At 39.5% G+C, this 23,726-nt stretch overlaps 1 protein-coding gene across 5 annotated transcripts in view; it reads left to right on the top strand.

Annotated features, from left to right (window-relative positions):
• Window positions 1–23,726, top strand: part of cdkal1 (CDK5 regulatory subunit associated protein 1-like 1) — a 273,992-nt gene that overhangs the window by 239,843 nt on the left and 10,423 nt on the right. For 3 of the 5 annotated variants that reach the window (XM_082550966.1, XM_082550967.1, XM_082550968.1), the window contains 2 exons: window positions 7,515–7,598; window positions 12,416–12,580. The exons of 1 other annotated variant lie outside the window; for it this stretch is intronic. In XM_082550966.1, coding sequence (XP_082407092.1) covers window positions 7,515–7,598; window positions 12,416–12,580 — 249 coding nt within the window. Of the gene's footprint in view, window positions 1–7,514; window positions 7,599–12,415; window positions 12,581–23,726 lie in introns of those variants that run through there. One more of the 5 variants, XM_082550970.1, reaches the window with a different exon arrangement.

The following is a 23,726-nucleotide window of genomic DNA, read 5'->3' on the forward strand; positions in this document are numbered from 1 at the left end:
GTTTAACTACAGCCAGCTTGAAGGCCTGTGGTACATAGCCGATTATTAGAGATAGGTTGATCATATCTAAGATTGAAGCATTAATTAATGGCAGGACTTCTTTGAGCAGTTTTGTAGGAATGGGGTCTAAAAGACACGTTGATGGTTTGGAGGAAGTAATTATTGAAATTAACTCAGAAAGATCAGTTGGAGAAAAAGAGTGTAAATGAACATCAGTGGTACTAAGAGTAGCTGTAGATAATATTAGATCTGTGGGATGATTATTGGTAATTTTTTCTCTAATGATAAGAATTTTATTTGTGAAGAAGTTCATGAAGTCATTACTAGTTAACATTAAAGGGATGGTTGGCTCAAAAGAGCTCTGACTGTTTGTCAGCCTGGCTACAGTGCTGAAGAGAAACCTGGGGGTTGTTCTTATTTTCTTCAATCAGTGATGAATAGTAAGATGTTCTGGCTTTGCGGAGGGCTTTCTTATAAAGCAGCAAACTATTTCTCCAGGCTAAATGATGATCCTCTAAATTTGTGACACGCCATTTCCTCTCCAGATTACGAGTCATCTGCTTTAGGCTACGTGTTTGAGAATTATACCACGGAGTCAGGTACTTCTGATTAGAGACCTTAGTTTTCACAGGAGCTACAGTATCCAGAGTCGTACGTAGTGAGGAGGTGAAATTATTAACAAGATAATCGACCTCTGTTGGGATAGCTGCTCTGCTCTGTGTTGGTACAGGGCATTGAAGATGATAACAGTGGAGCTTGGGTTAGACTCTGTTTATAAAGTGCTTTGCTGGACAAGTTGTTATTGTGACTACTTTTGTCCTGTGTGTATTGTGAGAGTTTGTTATGATCCAGGAGATATCTAGGCCTTCATACACATCCACACTCCCCTTTCTGTATTTGTGATGATCCTCATTGACGTATTTTTTCCGCAAAGCTCTTTACCCTAACCTTTACCATTACAACTAGTGTGGCTAACTCCAAACCTGAACTGTTACAGATTTTCCATTATACTTCTGTCTCCTATTAATCCGTCATTATTCTTCCATAGACAACCTTCAAATGCAATTTTTATTTATTTATATAGTACCTGCATATAATAACAGTCGCTTTCAAGGAGCTTTGCATTGTAAAGTAAAGACTCTACAATGGGCATGTCATTGAAGAGTTACTATTCTGCTGTATTCCAGCTCTTCAACTTGTTCCAAGCTGTTTTTCAGTCTTGACTATTATATGGCTCGGTCAATGGTTCACTGATACTCAAGGTTCCAAGTAGAAAATAAGCACAAACACTGATTTTTCCTTCAGCTTTGACTCTATTGTATATGTTTTATTAAATCAGCAAATGATTTACTGAAATATCCAGGGAAATAGGGAGGTTTTAAATTTCCAGACAGCATTTTAGTCCCCCGCCCCAAATTGTGTAATTAAATACTCTCATCAGGTCTGTATAAACATCCGTATAAGTTAAAACCTCACAACAGCAGGGATATTTCTAATCTATAGTCACCAAAATATTGAAATCCTTGAAAAATACTTAAAAGAAAAAAAGCCAATAAGCACTTTAAATGTCACCGTGAACTTGTTTTGTAAGAGACAATGTTACAGGATAATTTTTGTGTATCATATGCATAATCTCAAAAGCATGAGAAGTTTCCCTTTGTATGATTTAATCTGCATTATGGCGTTATTGTGTATTTTGTGTTAAAAGAATGAATTCCACCGTAATGGATTTTCACATTTACAGTTGCAAACTATGTTCCCACCAATGTACATGTAGGCACTGAAGTTTCAGGCAGGTGGATGGAGACTACTTTGGATTAACAAGCACCAGGTTTTAATTTATTTATTTTTTCTGTTTCCGTCAAACAGAAAAATCTTCACACACAACCACCTTTAAAAGAGTTATTCATGCATTCATGGTCCGCTTTTCTTACTAGCAGGAGTGTTTGTGTGTAGATCTGGGCAGATCTGAAGGACTTTCAAACTTCCTTTAAAAGCTATAAAAGAACTTTTCACTTAATTTTACCACTGAAATTTCCAACATGTTTTCTCAAAGTGTAGTTCCTCCCTGAAAGCTTAAAGACATTGATTGCTTCGTTTCCTTTTCTGTGTATGCTTTAATTTGTGTGTAATCAGAGTTTGACATATTTAAGATTAACCAGAACTGTTGCATTGTTTTCTAAGCTAACTTCTCTATTTCCCCCCCCTAAAATATTCAGTAGTCATTACTTAATTATACATAATCACTGCTTATTTGGAGTCATGCATTATCAAACTGTAAATTCAGCTGTCAGATTATGGTTGATCTCACTTTCCTTTACTTGCTGGAGGTAGGTAAAACAGTGATAGTTTCCACAGGCTAGCAAACCACACATTTCTTCTTATATACTTTATATTGTTGCAGTTCTGAAGGGCTCAGAGAAACAAGCACAATGCAATTTGAATCTGCTGTAAAAACAGTCAAGTGCATTGCCCGAACAGAGTGTTAGGAAGGTTTATTGACTTGGTGAAGAAACTGCTGGTGCTGGTGTGTATGTGTGTGAAGTTATTGACCTGGACCAGCTTGTAGAGGCTTTGACTGGGACAAAGATCTGATATCTGCTCCCAGGCTATTCTGTTTTAGCTTAGTTTGACTAAATTTCTTCAATGTTGATCCTTTTTTCATTTGTTTTCCAACCTTTCTTGCGTCTATTCCTTGTGTCTTCATCATTTGTAAGCTATTACTCTGTCTAAAGTAATTATGCCTTGTGTAGAACAGTTTATTTGTATAACTTGATTTGATTTTACATTTGTCCCTGCAATCATTAAACCAAAACCACCCATAATCCCCTCTGTTTCATGGCCAACACTTAAAAATTTGAGTCTCTTTTATATTGTTTTTTACTTTGAGGCTAAAACAAAATACCCAGACCAACAGGGGCGATTTTTCCCTTCATCTTTCAAGAATCAAAGAGAACCTCCTAAAGATCAGAGCTTCTTTCTTTAGCCCTGTTAAATCACACCCCACAGCGATTGTTCAGCAGCCAACAAAACAAACTATCTTTCTACAAGTAGCTACAAAAAAGCCGTGTGTGTGCCACTTTGCTCAACTATGACATACGCACAACGTTTATGTATTGTGTATGTTTATGTATGTGTTTGTGTGATAAACTGTGTGTATATAAGAATCATATGGATGGATAATGAGTGCAGAGGATAGTTGAGGTAAAAATGAGTGCGTCTGTGCAAGACTGTTGTGATAAAATGTACAATGGTTGCTAGAACGGCATTTAGCGTTGTGTTTGTAAGTCTACAAGCCACTGCTCAACAGTGGTGTTCAGGATTCTTCTCCACACAAACTGAGCTTTTCAACATTTCAGAACAAACCAAAGGCGGATGTTCAGGTTTACGACTCAAAAGAAGAAACTACAATACTGTTTCTGACAAAGTTTTTTTTTTTTTTTTTGTCACTTTCTTTATTGCATACCTGCAGCACCACACAACATCACAGTCCGTCAGCAACCTTCTCCAAATTGAAAGAGGTGCATGCATTTACACACATGGTGTAACAGTAGTTACAGTACACTCGTAATGTCGTAAATAACTGAAAAAATAATTGCAGACATTTGAACACGACGACAGGGATCAGTGATTTATATACTTGAGCTGCTTTTTTTATTAGTTGACTGCTTTAAGTATTAAAATGTAGTCCCCATGTGAAGAAAACTCTAACCCAATGCATTAAATATCAGCTGCTGTGCTGTGAAATCTTGCACGTATTAAATAATTCTGTAATAGTGGTTTGTTGCATCATTGTGGGAATGTCTGAATGAAGCTGTGACGGGCATGAATGTAATACTAACCTATGTCTGAATGACGTTACGTATCCCACTACAACATGCACCGACTGCTTCTCGCCCGGATTAGTCTTCCTGCTCAAAATGAAAACGACAGCAGCAAAATCATTTGGATGTTGTTTAGTGGCACAGATAAAAATGGTGATTAAAATTCAAAGCCACAGTCATCTCCTTGTTCTTGTTATGATGTGGATTAATTATCAATTAAACACATGATCCCGCAAATCTTTACTGGATCTTCGGTGTATCCTGGGATGTTGCTCTCTGGATGGTGAAATAAAAAACCATCATGCTGTGTAAAGACATTCAGTCCTTCTTTGTAAAGCTGTGACGTTCTTCAACAGATGGAGTAAATACAAATCTAAATACACATACATACAAGCCAAAACAAATGCATGCATAAACTGTTATTACTGGAGAACTACTTTGGAACTACTCCTTACAATATTTACATTATTTATTTTTTATTTAATTCAAAATGGTAAATATAAAGGTCAATCAAGTACAGTAAAAGTTGGTCAGCAGTTTTGGTACTGTGAGAAAGTGTTGAGTCCTGCTGGAAAAGATATCAGCATCTCTATGAAGCTTGTCAGCGAAAGAATGCATGAAATGCTCTGAAACCTCCAGTAGGTTGCAACATTGACTTTTTGACTTGATCATACATAGTGGGTAAACCTTCACCACCATTAGAAGATGACCACATGGGACCCTAAATCAGTACAGAATGAATAAACTTCACACTAGCTTGAATTATCCTGCCGTAGGACCTTAAGACTGTTTATAGGACCTTGATTTCCTTGACTTAAAATCTTACTTTCATCTAAAAAGGACCACTGAGCAGCAGTTCAGTACTTAGACACTTTTGACGTTGTCTCTGGTTCAGGGGTGGCTTGACATTGGTAATGTGACAGTTTAGCCACATTCCTACCCATCTGTGGCTTCATTCCCCGTGTTCTTGAATCGACTTTTCTTGACAGTCCTCTTAAGGCTACGGTCATCCCTGTTGCTTGTGTGTGCACTTTTTCCTGCCACACTTTCCTCTACCACTTAGTTTTCCATGCAGCACTGTGAACAGTCAGCCTTTTTTGAAATGACCTTCTGTGGCTCGCCTTCCTTCTAGACGGTGTTGATGATGGTCATCTGGGCCACTGTCAAGTTTGCAGTCTTCCCCAAGATTGTGTTTGCATGTACAGAGCTAAATTAAGCTACACAGTATTTTACTGTTTGAGCAGTAATGTGTTGAAAAGCTGAATTAAAGATACCAGGGTTCAATCAAAATTAAAATTAAAGAGAAGTTTGACATATGCACTTAGACTCCATGAAAATTACATTTTTATCAATTAAATTACAAAAAATAACTTTTTCAACAATACTTTCTTTTTTAGATGCACTCAGGCAACATTAGTGTGTGTGCATACATTTCCACATACATTTTATATTTATAATTTTGTAATGTACTTGAAGGGGAAAGGAGAATTTGACTATGACTAAATAAAAGGTATTTTTTATCTTCCTGGAAAAATATTTTGTTTTCAGTTTAAGTGCACTAAGAAAGGCAACAATTGAGTGCTTGCTGTCCAGTAATAATGGTCTTATGTTTTTTTTTTTACCCACTTCTCCCCCTGAAAATAAAACCCTTCAAATAAAAACAATTTATTTGATTGCTTTTTGAGTCTGTCTCATCCTCTGCAGGTGTTCTCTGTGAGAGTCAGTCAATGATGAGAGGAAGTGGCTGAAAACAAAGAGACAGCCCAGAGACAGTAGAGAGGGATGTAAGAAAAAGGGTAAACATGGGAAAAAAAAAAAAGGAAGAAGAGAGCGCAGAATATGGACGTCTGCAAAAATGGAAATACCTTGGGCGATATGTCAGAGCCATGACTTCTAAGGCTCTGACATTTTGCTAAGGAAATGATCAGTCAGCATACTCTGAGTAAAGGTCTCATCACTGACAGAGTTAAAATGCAAATGCTACCCACAGGACACCTGAATTTGAAACATTTTCAAATGCAGTTAGGTCCAAAAATGTTTAAACGGTGACACTTTTCTCACAGTTGAAGTTGCACAGTGTTGCTTTAAGCCCTGAATGCTGTCAGCCTGTTTTCATGGGCTCAAATGAAATGGACAGTTTACTCAAAACTGTTAAATTAAAAAGTATGGCTACTTTTTTCATTATTGTTTTTTCATTAATTAGAAGATCAAAGCCTGGCTTCGGTTTAAACTCTCATGTTGGCTTTTAAAAAGTACTTCTGTGAACCCCAAGTCGAAGCAGATATCAGTGCAAGTTGTCTTAGCCTGCAAAAAGAAAACAAATCCATCTGAGAGACGGTGTGAACATTAGGACATCCAGTTTGGTACATTGTGCTGTGTTTGGCAACATAAACCGGCCTGGAAATCCTCAAGACGCATGTGTGGTGATCAGTCATGATATAGAAAAACCTCTTCACAACAAGGTCATGAAAAATCTCCAGGAGGCAGGAAATTATGTATGAGAAAACTATGAAAACAAACAATCTAATACTAAGTAAAAGACAAAGAAAATAATTAAAAGTTCAAATATGGAGAAAAAGGAGCAACTGAAACAGGCTGCATGCCAGGTGATGCATGTGCGCATTAATCAAGTCTACCATAAAGAGAAGAGTGAAAATACAAGGATTTAACACAAGTGGAGCTACTGATCCATTGGTCACTTTTAGTCACGGCTGTCCAAGAAGATGACCCTAAAGGTGATACTGGCCAAAGTTACGTCAGAGATGAAGGGAAGTATTAATGCATAATTTATACCTGTTAAATTATGTTTAAAATGAATTAGCCGTTTAGGAAATGTACGGGCGTATATATAGTCATGAAGCACAGAAACTGTGATGAATTGATTCTTGTTCAAATGTGGAAACGCTTCCCCCTTTTTGGTAAGAAAACTAGTCCTAAATAGATTTTATTCTTTCCTGTAGAACTTTCAAAAAAGTTATTCTACTCTTCTATGAATCCTTCGGAGAGTCAACAACATTCCTCCACAAAAATGTGCTTTCTCTCATTTCATCCGACACTAAATTGCCAGATGGGGAGACCTTGTAGTATTTGATTTTCTGATGTCCTGAATAGACTGTTTTCTGTATGCATCTGAATTGCATCGTGTGTAGACTTTTTTTTCTTCTTCTTTTTTTTTAAATGCAGTTTTCTGAACTGAATAGTGCTCGCCATCTCTTTGCAAAGCACTAAAACTGAAGTGGCTCTGAAACCTTGAGATTTTAATTAAAAGGTGAACAGCGGGCACTAACATAAAACTTGAAAAAAACGTGAAAGAGCAAAGCTTTTATTGAATATTGGATCTCCGTGAATAGAAGCTTGACTGAGGAAGCTTGCTTTAATTAAAACTGAAGAAGAAACGCGGCCTATGTAACAAAAACTGCAACCCCATAGCCAACGCATCTATGCACGGCAGACATTCATAAACGTCTGCTGTGCATGTGTACGCTGCAGCAGTAAATGTGTTCTTTTTCAGCGAAACTAGCACAGTTTTATTGGATGAGCTTAAATCAAATGGCTTTACAGCTTGTTTATTGTGAGTGGTTAATTGATGTCCACCTTTATTATAGTACAATTTTTCCTTTTTGTCTGAGTAAATCCATTGGATAACTTCTTTCTCTCTCCTTTTCACTCTTCCTCCCTCTGTCTGTGCAGGTAGGGGAGAGACAGCATGTGTTGGTGACAGAGGAGTCATTTGATTCCCAATACTATGTGGCTCACAACAAGTACTACGAACAGGTAAGGTTATTGTCCAGATACATTAACCAACGACTCAAGCACAGAATCCATAAATCGTGTTTGTTTCTCACCATTTATATATCAAATATATTTCTTAAATGCAATCTCAAGGAGCCAGTGAGGATAACTGTGAGCTGTGCCTTTGCTGAATTTAATTGTTCTCTACCAAATAAAAAGTGTGAATTTTAGTGTGGTAATATTTAAAAAAATATTTTGATAGTGAAAATTTAATCTAAGTGCACAGACTTATGAATAGCTTGTCTGCTAAAGAACCATTTAGCCAAGCTCTTGCACTGTATGCATCAATAATGCTTAAGATGCTCTCCACATACACTTTCCTCCATAGAAAACTCTAGCGGAAAGGCAAATTAATCAATAATTTAACGAATATGTTTTTTCAGTGTGAAACTTTTCCAGCTCTTCTTCATGTCTCAGGACTAGTCACATTAGGTGTCAAATATTTGAGCTTGTATTGAGTAAACTAGGTTAGTTGTAATATCAAGCACACTCACAAATACACACATACACCCTGCGGTGGTCATGGCAGCATTTGGAGGCTGATAGCAGCAGTACTATTTTTTTTTTAACTGTACTAACATTAAGGTCAGCCCTAAAGACATGAACATTCCATCCTGCAACCTCACACACACATATACCTTTGCATGGCTTCAAAGACCCTCTCAACCTGTGAAAAATCCACTTTAAAACATCTTCAAATAAATCAATTTCCTCCTGCTTTAACCATCATCAGAAACATGTTTGAAGTTATGCTTTTTATTAGCAGGGAGGGCAAAGGATGGTAATAATTTTTCCTCCCTTCCACTTCCCTCTCCTCCCCTCTTCTCCTCCTCCTTTGCACTTTCTTCTGTAGGCTATAAACTTCAGTTACAAGTGTTACTCGGTTCATGTGTGCGTTGCATGAGTGCGCACTCCTTAATGCGTGCCTGGATTTGTGTATGTCTTGGCATGTGTGTCAGCTGACCGTACTTAAGCACAATCTCTGACCCTCTTGTGTTGAAATATCCATACTCCTGCTGAACATGCAAACACTTTAAACATTTGCCTAAAATAGTTTGGGACGCTCTAGTGCTGTTAAAACAGACTCCACAGGCAATAGTCCCATAAGTCCCGTAAGTGGTGAGGTGCACACTCCATGAATCACACTTGTCTTTTCAGCACATCAAACAGATGCTTGGTATGAATTAGACTGGGAATGCTGGGAAAGGGAACACCTGGAAATCAGTCATCTTCTTCAAATCATTCCTGAAGAATTTTTGCATTTTTATAGCTGTAAGAGCCCACGTGTAAGACTACAGTTTAATTAGCTGCCAGTAACTTGTAGTGGGATGTCGTGCTTCCCATCATTTACAAAGTGATCCCTAATTTTGCTGCAAAATAGCCATTTAATAAGTTTGTAACTACAACATTCTTTGATAAAATCAAGCTTTTTTGTCACTTAGGCCAGCGGTCCCCAACCCCCGGGCCTCGGACCGGTACCGGTCCGTGAGTCGTTTGGTACCGGGCCGCGAGAGTTGAGGCTCAGGTATGAAATGTACGGTTTTCAGGGTTTTTATCGGTTTTCAGCGTTATTTTGTTATCGTTTTTATCGTTAACTCGGTTTTCCTGGGTCTTTTCACGTGTGTTATGAATAAATCTTCTTTTTTTCGGTACCGGTACTAGTTTTATTTTGTTGTATTTATCCGCGACACCTTGAAGGCCGGTCCGTGAAAATAATGTCGGGCATAAACCGGTCCGTGGCGCAAAAAAGGTTGGGGACCGCTGACTTAGGCTACAGCCACACTAGCCCGGATAGATTTGAAAATGGTGTTTTTGTCCGCATCCACACTAGCGTTTTCAGTCGTTTTCACAGAGTTGTGCGTCCACATTGAAACGGCCGAAAACGCTTACGTTCCAGTCCTGCGCATGCGTGAAACGAAAGAAGATTCGACGTGCCACATTTCTGTCTGCCGCTTATTTGCTTTCCCGAAAAATGATGAGGAAAAGCACAGAGTTTTTTAAATGGATTAACAATGAGGTGGAGTTGTTGCTGCGAGTAACACAAAACTACAAAGTTGCAAAAGCGAGTGAGAATTAAAGAATTTGAAGAAAAGCTATCTGGAGCATGCACAGACTGATATTAATATTTAATAGGGCTGTTAAAACTGAGAGCAAGCAAAACAACTGCTGTATAATGCCCTCCGCTATCTTAGTTTAATTGGTCACATGACTGCATCACATGACTAACATGCGTCATTGTTTTAGAAACTCTCCGTTTTCGCTGTCCACACTGCGACGCGAAAGCACCGTTTTCAAATGTACGCGTTTTCGAGAGCGTTTTCAAAAAGCTGCGTTTTCCATCAAAAGCTGTGATTTTCCACCATTTCCGTGTCGGTGTGGACGGGAGGCCAAAATGGAGAGAAAACGACGGACGTAGCCTTAGGTGATGTTTATGAAACGAGTGCTCATAAAGCACCGGCTCTTCCTCTTACACGCTCACTTTTATGAGTCTCACTGCAAACACATTGGTTCTGTTTTAACCCAGGTGTTCATAGCAATAGTAGGTAAGTCACAGGAAAAGGGCATGAAAGGGGTCATGGGCAACAGACTGAAAGTTACAACCAGCTTCATTTGGAATCCGTCTAAAACAGAGAGGTTAATAGACACATGGCAGAGAAAACAAAAGGTGGTGACCTGAAACATAACAGATACATTCAGGAGACATTAACTTGTCCAAAAGGAGCATTATATGGGACCATTAAGGCAGCTCACTGATCTCCAGTTCATACACATTATACATTACAGATGTTGTGAGTTCAGCCTCACTTTAATTCTTACCATATTGATCCATACAGATCTAATTATTCTAAAAAGATTGTGTAGCAATAAAAGTGTAAATGGATGGAATAATGGATGACGAGAAAGGGAAGTTAAGGTAGTTGAACTGTAAAAGAAATAGTGAGTTTGAGAGGAAAGGAAAGGAAAGGAGGAGGATGTGCGGGCTGAAGGAAATGAGGAATAAGGAAGAGAGAGGTGTGAGAGTGAACAAATGGCCTAGTTTCACTTTGACACCATCAGATGGATATCTATCCTGACGGCTGTAATAGGTACCCAACCCACCTGTGTGTGTGTGTGTGTGTGTGTGTGTGTGTGTGTGTGTGTGTGTGTGTTAGTGTCTGAGTGAGGCAGCAGGAGAGGGGGTTTCCAATGAAATCAGACAAGCTCTTTCATCATTTAATCACTATGTAATGGGCAACGAATGACCCTCACCTACACACACACACAAAGACAGCTATCTCTTCCACAGCCCTGCGGTTTCACCTCTCCACTCACAGTCTGGCTGCTGGTAACTTACACGCACACACACAGCCTCTCTCTGTGGTCAGAGTGTTGAGCAGCAGGTGTGTTGATTGGGCAGACGTCGTGCTGGCTTTGTGTCTGTTTGGCCAGCACTCCGTCTCCTATCATATTTTACCAGCTGGATGAAGGCTGACAGATTAACACTGAGGCAGGCGTGCCTCTGCCATCAGACCAGTAACAATCTCTCCTCCAGTTCATACGCTATTCTCTGCTCAGTCAGTGCCTAAGCCCTGCAGAGTAGTGTAATGGTTAGACGGACCACCAGATGATCCGAGTCGGCACGTCAGCGCTTTGCTGAAGCCAATGTGTACAAGACATTGAATTCCCAGCATGTCTGAGGCTGATGACCCAAACTCTGATCTGTCCTTGGAAAGGATTAAACAAAAACGTTACAGGACTTATAGCAGGGACAAGGATCAGTGACATGCCATCTTATTATCATCATTATTCATTTTGTACATCATCTTTATCTTTGATGATGTATAATAATATGCTAACAAGTTCTCAAACAACTTTTTCAAAGGTTATTGTGTAGTGTCAGATGTAAACCATCTAGGTGGATGGATTTACATCTGCTATTATTCTCCTATGGTGTTCACAAAGCTTGATAAAAAATGATGCCTTCTTCACAAAGAAAGTCACACTTTTGCAGCGATTAGAATTTAAGAAGTTTTTATAACTGCCTGACATCCTTCAAAAATGCACGCACACCAAATCATTTAATTAGTGTTTACTACATAAAACGACTGAATCTGAAAAGAAGAGCCGAAGAAAGGGAGTAAATCGGCACGATAATCATACACCATACATCATTATCAGCTTGTTGACTTTGTAGCTAGTTTGAAATTGTCTTTGAAGGAAAAAGTATTTTCATACAGTCTTTATTTACAGGAATAAGTCATTAAGAACAAATTCCCTTCCACATGAATCCGTAATTATAACTCTTTGTTTTCCCTTTCCTTCCTGCTGTGATCAGCTAAGATGTGCAGTTGCCATGGTGAAATAATAAGACAAACCAGCAAATCCTTCCCTCTGGTTTAGCGCCCAGCTGTTCCTGTACTTGTCGACCTTGAGGTCTTCCATAAATGGAACTGAAAGCACTCAGTTGGGGGGGGTTTGTTTGTTTTTTTCCGCTGTCGTCGTCGTTGGTTTTTATTGTGACGCCGTGGACTGGCTAAATCAATATGGAGGTTGACAGATGTAAAGAACCAGGGAACATTATCTGGTGGAGTGGACGGTTATATAGGTCTGCTTTTTTATGTCAGCCACAGTAAAGTCTTTTAGTTATCTTCCATGTACTCCACAGAAGGCGACTAAGCGGCAAACAACACAATTTGAATCCATTAAATTCTACCTTGAAATTTTAGCAATATGGAGTTGTTAGAATTTTTGCCTTAAAGTGTTTTTTATTTGTGTATTTTTTTGCAGTGAAGTCAGTTATGATGTCCTCCGATTTGCAGGTGCTGGTACCTAAAAGGGTGGAGTTTAAAGGAAAGATGATTGTGGTGGACGTCTATGAGGCAGGAAAACACTTCATGAAAGGCAAACCAGTAGAGGAAAGTAAGCCGTTCACTCCTTCCATTGCCATGCCGCTTCAGAAAGGAGAGGTGTCTGGTCTGCTGCAGGTAAGCACATACATGCATGCTTACAGTTACAGTAATTAAATTAATGCCTAGATGTGTCATTGTCTTGTCAGTCACTCATTATGGTGCTATGACATTTTTAAATGGATGCACAAACAGATATCGTCTTTCAAATATTCATATACAGTATACCAAAAACACACTTGTTCAAAAAATGAAGAACACCAGGTGATCACAGTATAACACAATATAAGGTAAACTTCAGGGATATCAATGTGTCAAGTTACAAAGTATAAATCACTGTGAGTCCATTATCCCTGCTCTGGTCCACTGGAGAGGCAAAAACAACACAACTCCCAAAAAGGGAAGTTTTGTGCATGTTGGCTACAGATCAGTGCTCTCTCCTTCTCCCTCCTGACTAATTTCTCTCTACTTTCGCTTTAGGCTAGTGTGTCAATGTGACCATACCTACAGCCCATTCAGGCTGCACAAGCAGACCTGCTCCTCCAGGATTGCACTTCTGCACATGCCTTCACAAGACGTTTTGTGTCTCAGCACAGTCTCAGGAGTGTGAAGGAGAGCTGGACATGACCATAGAAGGGCACTGAGCCAGCAACAAGGCATGGTATCTGCTGCTTTATGTGATGAGAAACAGGAGGAGACATAAAATGCATGCAGCAGGCTACTTGTGCATGTTTCTACTCAGCCTATCAGAATCGGCCTCCGTGAGGGCGGCATGAGGGTTCTTGGTCCTTTATTATGATCTGTGCACAGGAGTGCTCACTGCACGGTGCGAATATGTACACGGCACCGTATGCTAACACAGTAGGTTACATGTGTGCATGTTACTGAAGAATTTTGTAGGGTTCTGGTAGAGCTCCTCCTGCTCCTCCTTGTACAAAAGAGCAGATTTAGGTCTTGGTGCTTGGTTGATGCACTTTTACAGACCTGTCCAGCTGTTCTTGTGTACAGTATTTACTCCCTATTCTTGAGACGGTGCTGGGAGACACAAAAAGCTTCTGGCGCCAATGAAAATGTCCTACTGCAAGAAGTGGAACACTTGTGCAATGTGAATGGGTTGCAGGTACTTTCCCATAATACCAAGAATGGCAAGAAAAGTAACAATGGTCTATGGCTCCAAAGACATTCTCCTTTTTTATTTTATTTTTTGGAGGTTTTGTTGTTGAGCCTCCTGTGCAACTGCTGTCACTTTAATTTGCACCAAAGCAGGTGAAAGTGACTTATGCTTCCAAAGTGGACACATATATATCCCTGAAGTTTAACTGACTCCACGATATACTTTCACGACCCAGTGTTCCCTTTTATTAAGACCACCTCACATGATGTGGTACTACTGGTTCCTGTTCTAATAGCCACTTGGTGGATAGTGCTCTGAACAAATCAGCTACAGCATCTTGGGAACAAGGTTTGTAGGTTGCTCTTTGTAAGCTACACTGTAAGCAAACTGATAGTTGTCCAAGGTGGAACAAATAGTGAACCTGAGACGGTGAGTTGTGTTGGAAGCAAATGTAATGTGCAGCAGGTACACCTAACAGATAATTACAGTCGCAAAAAAATGTTTAAAATCAGGATTAGGATGCGTTCATTGCTCATAAAGTGTGGTGTGGACTTCATCTTACACTCAGTTCTTTATGTATTTTGCAAATCAGATGAAGGTTATATATTGTATCAGCAGTAAGTACAGAAATCTTGGTCTGCAAACTCTTTCTTGGGACTATGGATGTATTTGATCAAATACTGGGGTCTTGTCTTTTTCAATTAGTGAGAGGATCTATATCTCACTCTGTGCACTTTCTTTATCAAAACTATTAAAATTTTGTTTACAACACGCTATTCAAATTGTGTGCACTCAGCAACTGAGTCAGGTGTGTATTTATGTTTGTCCATAATTTGAATCCATGCTCAGTCCTGTAGTTTAGGAAGAAGCCCCAGTGTATCATCCGTGAGATAAGTAATTTCAGATAAGCTGCAGGCCGGCTAAACTGTCCTTTTCAACACACACACACACACGCACATGTACACACACACGCACATGTACACACAAAACCATGTTAATGTATCTGTTTCACTGCATGTTATTTTTCACTCTGACTAGCTATAGCTTATAGCTCAGGACATGGAGCCACAGAGCAGAATATGATACACTTTCTAATTTCACACTCCATCAGCCTTTACTGCCAGACGTAGAGGGAGGGGAAGAAAGGAACAGACAGAGACATGGTGGGAGGGGGCATGGATGAAGAGGAAAGCAAGCAGAAAGAGAAATGGAGAGCAGAAACTGAGATTAAAAAAGAAAGGGAAAAGAAGGATTTCACAGGAAGCCAAGTGGCACGTCACTCAGCAGTAAAAAGTTCAGAAGAGGAGACTAGGCCTTGTAAAACTACTAGCTTTATGAATCCCGCAGGTCATCCAGCACACAAGCATTCGCCCCTCACCCAGCTTCATTCTCAAACGCTTGCAGTCTTCCAAAAGAAAATCTTACACAATAATCCAGGCCTTATTTTGTTGGACACTAAAGAAACATGTGGATTGCCCATAAATTCATACACACACACATCAGATCACACTTCAAGATAGATGAACCAAAATCACCTCAGGCAGCACTAAAAGAAAATGAAAAAACAAAAAAACAACACACCAGTAATCCCTTCAAAAATGAAACGATGGGCCTGTATAGAGCCAGTTTACCCAAACGTCTACTGGTAACTTGTTTTCTCGAAAACCTCTGTAGAGGAGGCAGTTACACTCCAGCATCCCTAAGCTTGATTAAACTCGGATTCATGGAACTTTGACTCATTTTAACGAGACGGGCACTGTTAGATGTCCATACTTGATCGTTATCACTAAGTAATGGTTAAAAACAAACAGGGCTGCACATATATAAATGGTGTAAATAGTGCAACACAGACTAATTGTGGGTCGATTGTGCTAACTTTTGGAAATATTCACATATTGAATGCCCATTCAGATCCAGCAACAACCCAGCACTCTACCTGCACACTGTTTTTCATGCTTAATGGGCAAATACATATATTTCCAGCTATTCCCTTACCCAAGGTGAAATTCTGGAATTTTTTAAGGTGAGAAGGGAGATAAGGTCACTGAGAAGTAGAAGAGAATTTATGTTAAGAGGTTGAGTTTGACAGAAGGAAGAAGAGAGAGAATCTTTTGGAATTGCAGTAGCTGAATAGGAAACATTGATTTTTTTTTGATTTTTTTGATTTTTTTTTATATCCCTTTGCAAACAAAACTGCTGCTGTGAAGGTTTTTGAGTTTGACTGTCTTGACTTGCTGGTACTTGAGCAAGTCAAGGACTTAGCAAATGACAACAAAATGTAGAGAATTTATTTGGAGAAGTATCAAATGAACTGAAGGAAGGCAACTAAGAAATCAAGCTAAAAGACAAACAGAGGCAAACATTAGTGTTTGTCTTAATTAAATATTGTGTCTGAACTTGAAAAGTTCCGTTTATGCTTCTCTGCTTTCCATGGTGTATTTGCAATTAAGCACTGAGTTATATTAAGTAAAATCTCCAGTGATACTGACGATCTGCAATCCTGATGACCTGCATTGTCAGCTCTTAATGGTACTGAGTTGCACTTAAGCGGAGCGTAGTAATCGACCTACTCTCTGGGAAAAACAATAGTGTCTGGAAAAGACAGGCTTATTGTACGAGTATACAAAATGTTTTCCCATTTTGTTGAGTCTATTAAAAATTCCAAAGTTAAGAAAAAACATATATAAATATAGCAGGTGAACAGTATCTGAAAGCTATATTCTTTATAAATCCACTAAATACCTGACACATGACCTGAGAGATGCATCTGACCCTTCACTTGATACAGTTGACCTACTGTTCACTGAAGCCTCATCAGAAGTGGTTTCAAGAAGCCATTCTGTAAGAAACAGTAATGGGGAAAAGGGCTGAGGTAGAAGCACAGTGGCAGCAGGTGGAGTTCGTTATGGAGTGATTAATTAAAATTTGGATTTTTTTTGGTTTATATTGTTTTCAATGTGTACAAATGAGGTCGAGAGAGAGGTGCAACAGTGAGTGTCTGCAGCTGAGTCCACTGCAGAAAAAGGTGGAGTAAGAGACGAACGAGTGATTGCAGTAAGGCGCATATTCACTCCTGTGTCTTGTGGCAGGGTCTATAATTGCAGGCTTATGGCAAAAGGAAAAAAAGAGCAGGATAAGAGACTGTGTGTGATGACGTGCATGATAGCTGGATGGCTGATAGAAGGAAAGAATCTGAGCTTTGTCGTTTCATCTAGGATGCAGAGGAGCAATGTAAGGCAAAAAAACCAAGAAAAAGAAAGTGGCAGATAAGTGGGTGGTTGGGATTGGCAGGGGAAAGGACTGAGGTCTGTAATGTCCAAAGTGAGATGTCTTTCATGTCAGAAATGGAGAGTAATGAATGCACAAAAGCCAGCATGTAGTGATGTGTGTGAGGACAAAGCATCATGGCCAGATGGATAGATGGATGCATTTATTGAAGAATAGGATATGAAAGCCTGCGTGGATAGCTGGGAAAAAGCGACAGATATATTTGGATGAATGTGGCTTAGTTGCCCAAAACTGGTGAATGAGTTGGTTTAATAGGTGCAGAGATGTGTGAATATATCAACAATGTATTACAGTTACGGATGGATGTGTAATGTGGATAAATTAATAGTGATCCAAAAGCATCCCCAAATTTTTTTGCAAAGAATATGTGTCTGTGACGATGCTTTTATGGACCAGATGAGGCAAAATCCACAGAAAACACAAAACCTCTGTTGGACGTTTTGGTTTTATTGTGTAACTAATCCCAAAGTGTAGTAAATTGTGTTTTTTTGCTTTAAACACTGGACAAGAAACACTTTTGATTTTCTACAGAGAGAGGAAGATCATCACCTTATGTATAGATCTTTTTGTGTGTATTGTTGAACCTCATGTCGGCCACCTTAAGATCTATAAACTGCTAAGTGTGCTTTTTTCCCACCATGTAATAAAAAGCATTAATGACACCATACTTTTTCTTTTATTGAGATGGATCACATCTTCCTTCTCTTTCCCGGTCTCTCGCTCTCTCTCTCTGTTACTCTCTCTACACCTGTTAGTCCTTCATTCACACAAATAGCACTTTCAACATGAGGGGAAGGACAGTAATGAGTCTTTTGGTGAGACACAATAGCAAAGAAAGCACATCATGGTGAAGGAAAAAGTTTCTTCACCAGTCCTCATCTGCAGACGAAATTAAGGGGTTGAATGAGAGAGAGAGAGAGAGAGAGACTGGAAAATAAAGCAGGAATGATGGTGAGAGAGTGAGTGAGATGGAGAGATCAAGACTCAGAGAAGGAGCTTGGAGTGCCATATAATAATCAGCTCTTTTCACAGCATATTTCCTCAAGAAGACCAAGAGAATAGAGAGGGAGAAGAAAACTGCTCTGCTCCCTCAAGAGAGTAAATTGACAGCTTGTATGGAAGGCAGAATGTAAAAGGGAGAGATCTGGAGGAGGGAAAGAGGGAAGAATCTAGGTAGTGAACAATGTTCCTCCATAACCACAAATTGGCAGGATAACAGAAATGGAGTTGAAATTTGCCAGCTTTTTCTCTCTCTCCTTCTTTACGTTCGATGTAAATTCCCAGTAAGAGAAGGCATCTGGTCAGTTTGTAGTTTTTGAAATACATCTTCTAAATGCAACTAGAAAAAAAGGGGTTTTAGTACAGAGCGTGTGGGTGGGATTGCCTTTGCTTTGCATCATAGTGTTTATAGCACGTAAACTCAGACACACTTGCATATAGCAGTAGTCAATGGTAAAAGAAAGCTTATACACACATGTTGATTATTATACGTACACATTTCTAAGCACATACTTGCTTATGCTGTCTTCCCCAGTGTGCCTGGCAGACTCTGACTGGCCGCGGGCTGTATGAGGTGCTTCTGTTTTGTTTATGTGATGATTGCGTGTGTGTAAAAGAAGCAGTGGTGATGCACACAGACACGGAGCTCGCACAAAAGTCAGTATTTCTCTGTAGGAGTTCATTTTCCTTTATTTGTTCCTCCGGACTGACGTGCAATTGTTGTGAGTTCTTGCTTTGATGTTGCGTTATCCTCACGTGTTGTCATCTGCTTTGTCAAGAAAGAAGCCAAAATCAAAGATAGGGATGTAATTTTTGGTCAGGGAGCGGTTAATCCTCTGAAATTGGTCTATTTTTAAACCTTGTATTTAAAATGTCAAAGGGTTTTGCTTGGCCTTTGCTCCACTTTGTTTGCTCTAATAGCAGATCATTTGTTTTGCCTTGAAAACAGCAGGGATCGTTATTTTTTAAGCTCCACTTCAGAGCCAAATGTTACGCCATCAAAATATCAGTCAGGTGTGTTTTCTGTGTTCCAGCCTAACATGTCAGATTGCATTGCAAATCCTCATTCTGCCTCATAATGTCAAAGAGTTCAAACAGCTTTTAATGTTTGAACCATGGGTAGAAAAAGTAAATGCAAAAAACCTGTTCAGTTTAGAGCAGTCTTTATGTTTTTGCATGCTTTCATAGCCATAACCAAGCGTGGGCATTGTAAACAAACACCACTACATTTTTAAGTGTCTCATCCATGTCTTGTGTTTTATTTAGAAGTGTGTCCTCCTCTTGAGCGTGGCGTGTCATTTCGGTGTTACAGACGCTGCATAGAAAAGGATTACTGATCACCTTTTATCCTATGATGCAATATTTCTGTTCAGATAGAAAGCGTTTCTTCCAGGATGACAGAGCAAGGCAGAAGTGGGGATGGGGGGCAGAAGGCAATGATTTGATGGCAGTAATATGTGTCAAAAAGTTGTTGATTTATGAGATTTGTCCATTTTTTTTATTTGTATTTTACACAGCGACCCAACAAGTTCATTTACGTGAGAGCTATTAACTACTTTAACCGTTTTCTTTTTTTGGAAATTTAAAACCGAATATACTAAAAGCATAAAATAATGCAAGTGGATATACGTAGTGGACACAAGGAATGCAAATTAGTACAAAGACTGAGAGACGTCAGTGCTAAGACAGCACAGTCAAATAGATAAAACAGGGAAATTAAAGAAACATCTTTATCAAACTGACAACTTAATGTAGCACCAATGATAACACAGGCGTTTCCAGGGAGACACAAAAATTGAGCAATACAGCTACGCTTTCTGACATGTCAGCTCGTTTTCCAACACCACTAACAAGTCCAGCATCTTCAAAAGCTATAAAGCATTGAACAGCAAGGTGGCTAAAGCATTATCCCAGCCCATCTTTTATTCTGTCTTTTTCTCCCCCCAACAAGAAAACATTCCCAAAACACCACTCGTGCTCTTGTCTTTTCTTTTGGCATGTTGTTTTCACCCTTTTCATGGAAACTGGCATATTTCTCTTGTGCGTTCTCTTTTTAGTGCTAGTCTTTTCACTTTAACACGGACCTTTTATCCCACCATTTGCTCATTTAAAATTTATGTGTGTATCTGCAAATGCTATTTTGCTGTTATGTCTGTGTACTTTTCCCAGTACCTGTAAACATGTGCCTTTTCCCCCCGTTTGTCTGTGTGTGACTGCCTGCCATGTGTTTGATCAGTCATGTGTTTGCACACCCAACACTATAGTGTAGCACATGTAGTGCTCTTCTGTATTTAGTTACAGTAACTGTAAACTGTGCAAACCATATGCGTTTGTCTCTTTGTGAACAGCTTTATAGACAAGTGTTGTATACACTCTATACAAGCAATGACTGTATGAAGACCAAGATGTGTGTGTCATGGTGTTTTAATGACAAGTTATCATTAGCACTGCAGTGATAGAAGCTGGTTAGGACTTGAGTGTCCGTACCAAATCTCTTGAGATCATTTTGATTAAAGTTAATGTCTATCAGTGTGGTAATTATGTTACAAATTGCATTCCAATACAAATTGTTTGCTTGGACACAAGTCCTTCTGACATCTTACTCTACAACAGTGGAAACAACAACACAATTAAAAAAAACACACACACATAAAAATCACAGCAAACTCTTGAAAACACTGTTTTATAGACTGTTTTTAGAATAGAACTGATTAGTTTCCATTGATTGGCTGTGGTTTTCTGAGCCATAGTGGGATAAAAGTGATTCTGCACAAAAGCTGAATACAGTTTGGCCCAAACATTTTTTTTGACAGTGACGCAGTTTTTACACTGAGGGATTGTGGTGTTCAGGCCTTTCTTAAGAGGTTCACTCAAAAGTAATTGGGCAGATTAGCATAAATTAACAAAACACTGAGTTGACTAAGCAGTTTATAAATTGATGGACTGATTGATGTATCGTCCATCAAGAGTCCTTTGGAGGCAAAGGCTACTTTAAGTGTGGTACTCACTTAAAGGCCTGAAGTGCAGTTAGCCACTGTGGAAAGTTGATTTATTGATATAAATGATGACATTTTGACTAGAGAGTATGGATATCAGTAATAATAACCTCCAAAATTGATGGAAAAATGTCAAAAGTGAATGGCTAACTTTAACCAAGTTTGAATAGAAGTAAATGCGAAAAGTTGACTAGTGATAGTTTAGTTACAGAAAGCTTGTCAAGAAATAGCATCCTTATCAGTAGTGGGGATTTGCAGACATTTTTTAGTAAGAACTACGGTTTCCCCTGGGGTTGGGAGCTTGGCAAAGGCAGGAGGGTCACACTACACTGCCAGCCCTCAGGAGCATAGTGCTAGTGCTCTAGCTTTGCTGCCCTGAGACTTTCATACATTAGGGTAAATCACTCTTTCCATCTTTGGTTTTAGATTAATGACCTTTTGGTGAGAAAAAGAAAAATTTGCAATTCCTCCTTTTTCCCCAACTGTCCCTATTTTCTGTTGTAAATACAGCTACAGCACACTGTGATTGTCATTATGGCTTTGTTGAATCAGCCGTGACTAAGGAGCCTGTTACAGTATCTGTTTATACGCGCACGCACCAACTTCCATGGTCTGTGTGTGTCTAGAGTGACACTGACAGCTGGTGAGGATCATGTGAGAAATGTGACCATTGTGCACTGTGCTTCCTGGCTCTCGTGATGTGTTGTGCATTTCACAGTGTGTGTTTTTGTGCGAATATGTCAGTGTATTGGCAAAGGCTGCAGCAGACGCGCAGGCAGATTTTGTTTTAAAAAAGGTGCATATGTGGAACTGGAGCAAGAGTTTTCGTTTTCTTTTTTTTCCCCCGCTCGCTCTCTCTTTCTTTTTCTCCAAGAAACAGACATTTGAGAAGCCTTAGACCTTGAGGGAAAAGTATCTAGCTGTGCTAGGCAGTCTGTACTCCTGGTGTAGTGTTAGATGATTTTCAGGGGGATTATTTTGCTGTGTTTTACTGCTGTGAGCAGAGAGACAGACATTATCTACCACAGGTCTCCACATGTGCACACACACTCACTCACAAATGCCAGCTGTCTTTCTCACAGAAATGCACAAACTCAGCATGCCAGCTAGCAGGTGGTAAACTATCACTGAAAGCCACATCTCTTTTTTGGGGGTGGGGGCTCCCGTTCTTGTGCTTCTCATTTCTTCTCAGTTTTTCCTTCTCTCCTTTCTGCTCTTCTGCTCCGCTGCTTCCTACTGTGCTGACACGCACCTACTGGCACTTGGATTTTCACTTATCCCTCTTACTAGTAATAGATTTTCGACTGTAGTGTTCAGTGTCTCTTCTGGCACCCCATTGTTAAAAGACACCTGCAGAGAGACAGATAAATAGAAGCATAGAGGAGAAGGTGGTGGACTTTGCCCACAGCATATTTATTTCTCTTGCATTAGTCCTTTACGCTTTATAAACTTCTTCTTTTGTCACAGTGGTAATTAAATATTTACTTTGTCTTGTAACTTTTTCCTCATCTGCCATGTCTTTTCTTTTAAAACCTATCCGTGACAGAAGGATGACCCACGCACCCGCCGTTGCAAGGTGATGGGTCTTTATTGATAAGGGTTTTTTGGGCACACACGCTTATCAGCTGCCTCTCTGCCCGGTGTGGTATGCACCGCAAAACTATCACTACTATCCCTAATAATACTATATTACCATACTAACAATACTTAGCATTTATCTTCATAGAAAAGAACTTTATAAATATGATGTTCTGGATGAGAGAGGATGGGCGATCCAAATCTGAATGAGGTTCATCCATCATGATGCAATTCTCACAGTCATGAGGCAAGTGGCTCAGTGGCAAGTGTGTCTTGCACCTTTATTGTTTTCAAGCATCTTTAAAAACAAAACAGCGTATCACTTTGCCATTAGCGAGTCAAGCTGTGATCCTAACATTAAGCAAATGTTGATGCGTCAGCTAGACAACTGTTACAGATTCTCTCTCGACTCATTGTTTGAAGTTACTGTAAGTGACTTAGAGATGTGTCACCTAGGCGTTGTCGGTTATAGTATCCATTCACCATTGTGTGCCCGTAACAGAGGAACCCATTCATGGCAGTGTGTTCAGGAAAAGAGTGGGTGGCAAGGTAGCATTCACAACCTCCAGCAAGTAGAGGGGAGCGAGAGTAATGCGGAGGATAGAGAGGCAGAGGACAAGACACTGTGCAGCTGCTCACTCACGCAGCCATGTGCGTGCAAGACGTGTAGGCGTGCAACGATGCTCAGTTTCATATGAATGTATAGTGTACATGCAGGTAGGTGTTTGTAGTCAACAAAGTTTGCCATTGTTTTGCTTTCAGTCCTTGGGTAAAAATATCTTAGTATGTTTGTATGTAAAGTCTATTTTGGAATTTTTCTTTGTTGGCCTAATAACAAAAGCTTGAAAGGTACAGAAAATTGGAAACACCACATATTACGTGTTAAAGAGACGTGGAATATGAAGATGATGGCGTATTTTAAAGCAACGTACATGAACAAGGACATTTGGATCGATTGTCTCCCCGTCTTCCTCTTCTTGCAATTTGTTTAAGGCTGAAATTAAAAGTACCACACCGTGAAGGATTATTTATTTATAAATCAATCATTTAATTAGCCTAGCTTCAAATCACACCTAAGGTCTCCGTTCTCATACATTACGATAAAATCGTATAAATGTGTAATCAAACAGAATGGTGATCAATGACGGTGGGTGGAGGCCAGGGAGAAATTGGCCTAGTCATTAATAGTCAGTGTTACTAACTGAATTATTACAGCTATCAAGGCCTGAAACGAGTTTTTGATGTTTTT

The sequence above is a fragment of the Aulonocara stuartgranti genome (assembly GCF_965226115.1).
Source record: "Aulonocara stuartgranti genome assembly, chromosome: 11".
Lineage (NCBI taxonomy): Eukaryota > Metazoa > Chordata > Actinopteri > Cichliformes > Cichlidae > Aulonocara > Aulonocara stuartgranti.